The following is a 9812-nucleotide window of genomic DNA, read 5'->3' on the forward strand; positions in this document are numbered from 1 at the left end:
TCAGGTCACCAACCTAACTACATGGGATTTGACACCTCTGCAAACCACCATGGTTATACTGATGTCAATGGTGTTGCGAGTACTCAAGGCTTTGTCCCAATGCAAACCACGTACCAGGGCCAGAAACAAGCAAATGCAACCTCACAAGGGCACCTGTCAAATAGCTATTTGGGTACTGACAACTCCATGAACTTTAATCAGCAACAATTTCTGGGTGCAAATGCCTCAAATTTGCAATTCGGTCACTCCCCGCATGAAGGTAGGTCATCGGCTGGACGACCACCACATGCCCTCGTTGCTTTTGGGTTTGGAGGGAAGCTCATAGTTATGAAAGAAACTACCTCCATGCCTGCAAGTTTTAACAGTGGAAATCAGGTACCACACTAGTTACCTTTTGTAACACATTGTGTACTGAAGGAACATCACCTATTTGAGTTTACTAAAATATTTCTTTCTTCTTGCAATTCAAGGGTAACTCTAGTAGCACAGTGTCGGTTCTTAATCTGTTGGAGGTAGTCTTTGATAAAGTTGATCCTTCAAGTGTCACTAATGGTAGTGCACTTAGTTATTTCCATGCTCTATGCCGTCAACCTGTTCCTGGCCCTCTGGTTGGTGGAAGTGCTGCATCAAAGGATGTAAATAAGTGGCTTGATGAAATGATTGCACGGTACGAGTCTTCCTCTAGTGAATTCCATAGAGGTGATACTCGCAAGTTGCTTATTTCATTGCTGAAGATACTGTCTCAGCACTATGGAAAACTGCGTTCACCTTTTGCGTCTGACCCATCGCAAGAGGTACTTCCTCTCATACTCTATTATTAACTGAATTGTGCATTTACATATCTTCTCTGTTTTCTCTGGTCCGCTTTCCTTTAGCTATCCTTATTTATTTTGACAACTTGCATTAGAAACATTGCGTCATGGCGATTTGTTTCGAGTTGGATGGTGTAAACCAAAACACAAGTTGGATAAGCTACTGAACTTAAGATTTATATATACTCAGTACAACCTAGAGTTTGTTTACGAGCAATATTTCAACCATGTAATGATACAAATACCTGTGATTAGCATTGTCACGTGGGAACTTTGCTTGGTTTTGTATTTTCATGTTTCATTACTAGGGGAATTCAACTACTTTTTAAATTCTGTAGTTTGTAAACCATGCCTAATTTTATAATTTGTACATCTTTTACATGAATTCTTAATTCTTAATAATAGGAGACAGATGGTCCAGAAATGGCAGTAACTAAGCTATTTTCATCGTGTAAGAGAAGCACTGTTCATATGGGAGATTATGGATCCCTAGTTCCCTGCATGAAAAGTATTCCTTCAGAAAGTCAGATGCAGGTAAGTTTTATTTATAATATCCCTGACTCTTATTTTTGCCAAATGTTTCTTATTGAGACAACAACTATTCTTTTAGGCTGTTGCACAAGAGGTCCAAAGTCTTCTAGTTTCTGGGAGAAGAAAAGAGGCCCTTCACTGTGCACAGGCAGGTCAACTTTGGGGACCTGCAATCATACTGGCATTGCAGCTTGGTGATAAGGTCTGTTTGACTTTAAACAACCTTCCTTTTGTAATGTAGCATGTTGCTTGACTTTCCTGCCTGGTTTTCATTTCCATTTTAGATTCACCGTTTTTAACTGGACTGTCCATACAGTTTTATGTGGATACAGTGAAGAAAATGGCCCACTTCCATTTTGTATCTGGGTCCCCTCTGCGAACGCTATGCCTTCTCATCGCTGGACAACCTGCAGATGTTTTTAATGTAGAGAACAATGTCAACAGTGACTATGGTGCATCCCATCAACCTGTGGAGGTACTTGCAAATTTAATGGGCCTTTCAGTTGTTAAATGTTTCAATATTTTAAACATCAAGTACTGATTATATAATTCAAATTCAAAGTTATAAAAACCTTTTTCTGTCATTGCTGATCTCCTGCATGATTAATGATTGCATAATGTCTTGTTTACTGCAGCTTCATGACTTTTGGGTATCACTTATCAATAATTTTCCTAGTTTTTTTTGTTTACTCTGACTTTTTTTTGCAATTTGTTTTTTTTCCTGAGTCAGCCTGGTCCTAATATGTTGGATGATTGGGAGGAGAATTTGGCTATTATTACTGCAAACAGAACAGAAGGTGACGTTCTAGTAATCACCCATCTTGGTGATTGCCTCTGGAAAGAAAAAAATGAGGTCTGTATTATATCATATTGTTTTTAGATTCAGTTTCATACTTTTTTGTGTATATATGCAGTGAGGTACCTTATACACAATGTATACAGGTTGCAGCTGCCCATTCATGCTATTTAGTTGCTGAACTAAACATTGATTCATACTCGGAAAGTGCAAGGTTATGCCTCATTGGTGCAGACCATTTGAAGTGTCCTCGAACATTTGCCAGCCCTGAAGCCATTCAGGTTTTATACTATGTTTTACCTGTAAAATATAGTGTATGGAGTAGACGTTTACTTAGAGGCTGTTTGGACCTCAGGAGCTAAAACAAAAGTGACTAAAGTTTAGCTACCTACTTAGTAGCTAAAGATCCAAACAGGAAGAGTTAAAAGTGACTAAAATGGTAAAAAAGAGTCAATTTAGTTACTTTTAGCTATTTTTATTTAGATCTTTAGCTTCTAAGTGTCTAAACTTTAGTCACTTTTACTTTAGCTCCTGCGATCCAAACAGGCCCTTAAACCTCTTTTCGCTCAGTCTAGTTAAATGTGTCCTAGATGTGGCACGCCTTAAACAATTATTATACAGATACATTGGCAGCACTATGCATAGTTTTTTGTTATTTTATTTCTGTTGCTATTCACTGTCTGGACTCTGGACTAATATCTTCAAAATGCAAACAGAGGACAGAGGTTTATGAATATGCGAAGGTGCTTGGTAATTCTCAATATATCCTACTATCCTTTCAGCCATATAAGCTGATATATGCATACATGCTTGTGGAAGTGGGGAAAGTTTCTGATTCTTTGAGGTAGGTTGTTGGCCTGTTCATAACAAGCAAATGACACGATCCTTTCCCTATCTTGTACTTGTACATTATAACGCAGTTGAATTAACTTCTCTAGGTATTGCCAAGCGTCTATAAAGGTACTGAAAGCCTCTGGTCGTGCCCCTGAATTGGAGGTGTGGAAACAATTATTTTCTTCGCTGGAGGAGAGGATACGCACTCACCAGCAGGTATGACCATGCCATTTGGTATATTGCTTATTGCAAATCTTTGCTTGCTTTATATCTGTGGTTCTCTTGCTCTTTTCCTTAGTTCATTTACAAATGGACCAACTCTCGCTGTTTGTTTTTTCTGTAGGGTGGATATGGCACAAATCTTGCCCCAGGAAAAATAGTTGGGAAGATTTTTACCTCGCTTGATAAATCTATATCCCGCATGATGGGTACACCATCTGCACCACTTCCACCGTTGCCACATGGATCTTTTAGTGATAAAGAGAGCCACTCTATACCTGCGGCAGCAAAATTTGTTAATAGCCAATCGGTAATGGTCATGCCATCGTTAATACCATCTGCTTCAATGCAGTCAATGACTGAGATAGCAGAGGATAGTGGTGGCACTGGCAGGAAAATTGCACACAACAGAAGTGTTTCTGAGCCGGACTTTGGTAGATCATCCAAACAGGTACTTGCAAAGAGAAAATTTGAGAGATTAGTTTCTGGTCAGTTGATGTTGAATTTGATATATCTTTTGGTATTTATTCCCTCATCTCGTCTTAAAAACCTAACAGGGTGCTGGTGGATCAGATGGTACACAGAGCAGTGCATCAGGATCCAGCAGTTCTCGATTTGGTTGGCTAGTGCAGAAGACTATGGGATTAGTGTCAAAATCCCACCGCCAGGTATTTTTTTACTGGGTTATGAAATGGACAATCTCCAGTTTTTTTTCTTCATCTCTTCTTTTCTATATGCAAGGCCAACTTATGATCCTATTTCTGTTCTGAAGGCAAAATTAGGGGATCAGAACAAATTTTACTATGATGAAAAATTGAAGCGGTGGGTGGAGGAAGGTGCTGCTGTTCCTGCCGAAGAGCCTCCTCTTCCTCCACCTCCAACAAAACCATCTTTCCAGAATGGTATGCTAGACAATAAGTTGAATGGCCCCATGAGCGTAAGCCATGCTCCCAATGGAGTCACAGAATGGAAATCCTCAAATTCTTCAGAGCAAGGTCTGGGTATGCCGCCAATTCCACCTAGCCAAAACCAGTTTTCTGCTCGTGGACGGATGGGTGTCCGGTCCAGGTAATTCAACAGTGGCATTGACATTTACTACTTTTTAATTATATTTCTATATTGCTCTCCAAGGTATTATCTGGCAAACTGATGGGTTTTCTCTCTGTTTTTCATTTTAGATATGTTGACACATTCAATAGATCAGGTGCATCTGGTGCAATGCCATCATATAACAAACCAGCTGCTCCATCTATGACACCACCAGCTGGTGCCAAGTTCTTCATGCCAACTGCAGCACCTGTTGCCGCGGATCAGATGATACCACACCAAGCAGCAGAGATACACAGTGAAACCATCCATCAGGATGAGCGGTCAGCCTCACCGCCAGCAGAAACATCATTTTCTTCAACCCCACCACCCACGCAATTTCCATCACCAGTGCAATCAACAATTTATCGGCAATCTAGTATGGAGAACATCTCCACCCCTTACCAGGGTTCCGGGGTATCGTCATTAAGCAACGACAGCTCATTCTCAAAATCTCGAGCCGCGTCCTGGAGTGGGACATACTCTGAGCAGTTTAATGCTTTTGCGGGCACTATATCGCCTGACAGACAGACGACGCATTCACCACTGATGCCTGGCAAACCACCACACAGCCGTTCCAACAGCAACTCATCAGGGCATCTCAATGGATTGGCAGAGGATCTTCATGAGGTCGAGCTGTAACTGGCGACTGGTCAGCATGACCGTCGCAACTCGTGTCTTAAAGGCAGCGATGACAACCCCTCCCCAAGCAGGTGACAGAAAAGAAGGTGCCCTTAAAATGCTGACCACGGGGATGCCGCAGCTGGAATGGGCTTGGTGTGACTTTGCACGAGATTCTGGGGCGCGCTCTAAACCACCGAGGTGCGTCAGGCCTGTACTAATAGAGATGCAGGGTTTTTTTTTGTAGCCATATATACATATATGTTGGTTTTGTGTTTTAGAGAGAAGGGAAAGGGTTGGGTGGGCCTTTGTTTACAGGTGGGAAGGGAAGAGAAGCAGCATGCAGATGCCCTTGTACAGATAATCTGCCCCTACCCAGTTTGTTTAAAACGCAAACAACGCCATTTTGGTTTTAGTTCCCTGGAGAAGGATAGAGGAGAAGGTGTGTGTCTTTGTAGTGTGAGAAGCATGGCTCTGTAGTGTTGTTGTTATAGTGTACTACTACTGTGCTAGCCAGCCGCATACACAGACTGTTTATTCTTTGGAGACGAATCAATTCTTTCATCTTGACTAGGGCATTATTATTTGTTAACATAATGCTGCATCTTGTTATGTACGTAAAAGTCAAGAGAAGGTACAAATTAAGCCATATGTTATGTACTAGTAAACAATGATACAGGATGCAGATGCTTATCGATTGATACGTTGATGTAGCAAGAGTGGCGGCGGTACGCGTGGTTTTGGTTAATTGACCAGGTGAGTGAAAACCGGCTGCTCAGCTCCAGGATTTGCCTCGCCAGACACACAGCACATGCTTGCCTTTTCCCATAACCTTTCACAGCTCTCTCTCTCTCTCTCATTTTCTTCTGTCCGACATACATGTGGAGCTCTTAGTAAAGCTGCTTTACTAAACATTTTTTTTTAAAAAAAAACAGCTCAATTTTACTGATAAAGTCGCTCGCGAAGTTGCTTTACAAAAGAAGAAGCTTCAACAGTAAAGCTGAGATGTACTAAATGTTATCTAAATGAAAAATGCAGTCATAGATTTTGACCAATTCAATATTTTCCAAAGCTTTATTAGACTTGTAGAAAACATTATGAATATTTGTATGTGTAACCTTAGAGCACTTATATAAGTCATAACAAATGGCGTACTTATATAACCACAATGTACTGGTGCTGCGTCATTATTTTATACTACGCATATATTATTATAAGTAGAGAAAGCTCACAAAACCATGCGCGCGCCCCCCTGTTTGTTTCGGTCGCTAATTACACCCTTTGTATCGTTGGTTGATGATGGTCTCCACCGGCCGTACGAGTCATCGATCGTTGATTTATTTTTATCACCGACTTGCACGCCTTTCGAACAAAGACGCAACAAAGGAAAGCGAAAGCGTCACGAACGAGGTTGTTCCCTGACAGTTGTTCGACTAATACAACTGCAAGACACTGAATAAGCAGTAAAAATCAATATAGATTAAAGTTAAACGAACATGCTCAACATCGAATACTACTCATATGTGTTATTATTAAGAGAATACCACCAAGGTAGAAAAGTTAAAGGACCTAAACTGTTGTGCCGGGAGAGTTGTGCGACGAACAGATGTAAATATGATAAAATAAGTTCAAAGTTCATATAGATAGCACGATCACACTTAGGGCTAGTTTGAAGCCATAAAAATGGAAGAGATTAAATGAGATAAAATTCACTTATTTAATTTTAAATAAGAAGAGAGTTTTAACCCCTCTAATTCTCTCCAGTATTTTAGCTCCTAAACTAGCTCTTACAGCAGTAAAAGACCCTTGATGGTAGCGTATGCAAAGAGAAGGAACTATTCAATGAATTGTTTTTTTAATCACTAGTAGTATGGTGGGTAACTGTCGTCAACCGGCCCTATCTACTTCAGTTTAGTGAAGCACTAAACCGCACCTTGGTATGTTCAAATTTAAGATTTTTTTTGAAACGAAACAATTTTAACCAGCGGCTCCAAACCGGTGAAGTGGTTTGGTCTTTGGTGTGGGGCCAGGGTATTAATGGAATTGAATATATAAAGAGCAGGGTGGTGGACCTTTCCCCTCCCACGAGTCGAGTAGCCATTGCCCATTGCCATTCCTTCCTTCCTCCACAGAGAAATCCGATCCGCGGAGATTTGACCCAACCAGATCATATCACACACGTAATCCCATCCCATTCCGCCCGCAACAGCAGCACCACCGGTGGGAAGAAGAAGATGAAGAAGGCCACTTCGCTCTCCGAGCTGGGCTTCGACGCCGGCGACGCGTCGTCGGGCTTCTTCCGCCCTGTGTCCGGCGACTCGTCGACGCCGACGTCGCAGCACCACCGGCGGAGGCTGACCAAGGTGTCGGTCATCGGCGCGGGCAACGTGGGGATGGCCATCGCGCAGACCATCCTCACGCGCGACCTGGCCGACGAGATCGCGCTGGTGGACGCGGTCCCGGACAAGCTCCGCGGGGAGATGCTGGACCTGCAGCACGCGGCGGCGTTCCTGCCGCGCACGCGCCTCGTGTCCGGCACCGACATGTCCGTGACCAGGGGCTCGGACCTGGTCATCGTGACGGCCGGGGCGCGGCAGATCCAGGGCGAGACGAGGCTCGACCTGCTCCAGCGGAACGTGGCGCTGTTCCGCAAGATCGTGCCGCCGCTGGCGGAGCAGTCCCACGACGCGCTGCTGCTCGTCGTGTCCAACCCCGTGGACGTGCTCACCTACGTCGCCTGGAAGCTTTCGGGCTTCCCGGCCAGCCGCGTCATCGGATCCGGCACCAACCTCGACTCGTCCAGGTTCAGGTTCCTTCTCGCCGAGCACCTCGACGTCAACGCCCAGGACGTACAGGTTCGTGAGGAGTAATGACATCTGCCATTGGCCCACATCTGCCAGAGGCATCAGTTCCCGTTGGACTGTGACCACTCCTCTGGTTGCTAAGAGCGTCTCCAAAAGATTTCATATTTTAAATGTAGGGTAAAACTGAGCATAAACTTGGTAAAAAGATTTGAGCTGATTTTAAACTCGGTAAAACCGAGAGCATAAACTTGGTAAAAAAAGAAGAAGGAAGAAGATTTGATCTGATTTAAATCTTGGTAGAACTGAGCATACAACATGTCTATGAATCAATCAATTTGTTTTGCAGGCGTACATGGTCGGCGAGCACGGCGACAGCTCGGTGGCGGTGTGGTCGAGCGTGAGCGTGGCGGGGATGCCGGTGCTCAAGTCGCTGCAGGAGAGCCACCGCTGCTTCGACGAGGAGGCGCTGGAGGGCATCCGCCGCGCCGTCGTCGACAGCGCCTACGAGGTCATCAGCCTCAAGGGCTACACCTCCTGGGCCATCGGCTACTCCGTCGCCAGCCTCGCCGCGTCGCTGCTCCGGGACCAGCGCCGCATCCACCCGGTCTCCGTCCTCGCCAGGGGGTTCCACGGCATCCCCGACGGGAACGACGTCTTCCTCAGCCTGCCCGCCAGGCTCGGCCGCGCCGGCGTCCAGGGCGTCGCCGAGATGGAGCTCACCGAGGAGGAGGCCAAACGACTGCGCCGCTCCGCCAAGACCATCTGGGAGAACTGCCAGCTCCTCGGCCTCTGATGATCACATCACCGTCTCTCTTCATTAATTAATTATTGCATCAATTTCCACAACCTAGCAGCAGCATCCGGTACCCGTGTTCAATAAAAACAAACCGCTACAATGTGTGCTTTCTAGCTGCATTAAGCTGCTTACTACGAGTATTTGGGCTGTGGCTTTCTTTTTCATGTATCTCACCAAATCGTTATTGTTGTGAGAGCTATACTACACGGTGGTATCAAGAGTATCACAATGCCCAACAGGCGATGGATTGAGCTTTCCTAATTTTTTCATGATAAATTAAGTTCTACTCCCTCCGTCCACATAAATTTGTCTTTCTAGATTTTTTCGTAAGTCAAAATATTTAAACTTTGATCAACGATATATATAAAAGAATAAATTGTTTTAAACTAAAAAATTTATTCCCTCAGTTCTTTTTTATTTGTCGCAGTTTAGTTCAAAAATAAACTAGCGGATGACAAATATTCGAGAACGGGGATAGTATATATTATGATAGTTCAAGTTATAATGAATATTTTGTTTTTGCTTTTATGTTGTAAAATTTTATGAACCATATGGTAAAACTAGTCAAAGTCCATGATGATTGACTTAGGGCAGACCTAAAAGGATAAACTCATGTGGACGGAGGAAGTAGTTGCAAGCCTAACTTTACCCTTGTCTCTAATATGTAATCAAAAGTTTTGTATTCTGATTTCCAAACCTATATTATCATGACAATTCTTATAATGTAAATTTTCGAAGTGAATTTCTCAAAAGTAAATACATATAACCTTTTTCTTGATGTATCACTAAGTCGGTACTATCTATTAATTCTCGTTGAGCACCCCATGCAAAAGTGTCTCTTTTCCTGGGTCCAAGTGCCCTCTATGAGCTATTTCTTTGCTGCGTTGGCACGGTGAACCACTCACAACCGTGTATAAGTCTCGAGTTAACTCACTCATAAACTTTCTAGGTGATCATCGTACTTTGATCGCCACCAAACCATCTTGGTGATGCCGATATAAGAACAAACTCTTACTTGATTCTGACAACCTCAATAAGATCAATGAGGGCGCAATAATTACTCTCTAAGGTGCTAATGTGATCACTAACTGAAAGGGAAATAGAGTTAACCTTTTCCCACAATTAATTTTGGTGGTTGAATGCCCAACACAAATACATGGACTAACTAGTTTGCTCTAGAATACATGTTCTACAGGTGCAAAAAGGTTCAACACAAACCAATAAATATTCAAGTTAGGGATCAAATTCAAAGGAGCAAAGAAACTTGAGTGTGATGTGGACTTGCGCACCGGACAGTTTCCGGTGCACCATGT

At 43.3% G+C, this 9812-nt stretch overlaps 1 protein-coding gene across 1 annotated transcript; it reads left to right on the forward strand.

Moving 5' to 3' along the window:
- The first annotated feature begins 6971 nt into the window (after positions 1-6971).
- On the forward strand, positions 6972-8847 carry LOC100282503 (lactate dehydrogenase1). The gene is made up of 2 exons (NM_001155412.2): positions 6972-7754; positions 8050-8847. Exons 1-2 carry the CDS (start codon positions 7134-7136, stop codon positions 8494-8496), a joined length of 1068 nt encoding a protein of 355 aa, NP_001148884.1. The 5' UTR covers positions 6972-7133; the 3' UTR covers positions 8497-8847.
- Positions 8848-9812: the final 965 nt, after the last annotated feature.

This window comes from Zea mays, chromosome 5 (assembly GCF_902167145.1).
Source record: "Zea mays cultivar B73 chromosome 5, Zm-B73-REFERENCE-NAM-5.0, whole genome shotgun sequence".
Taxonomy (NCBI): Eukaryota; Viridiplantae; Streptophyta; class Magnoliopsida; order Poales; family Poaceae; genus Zea; species Zea mays.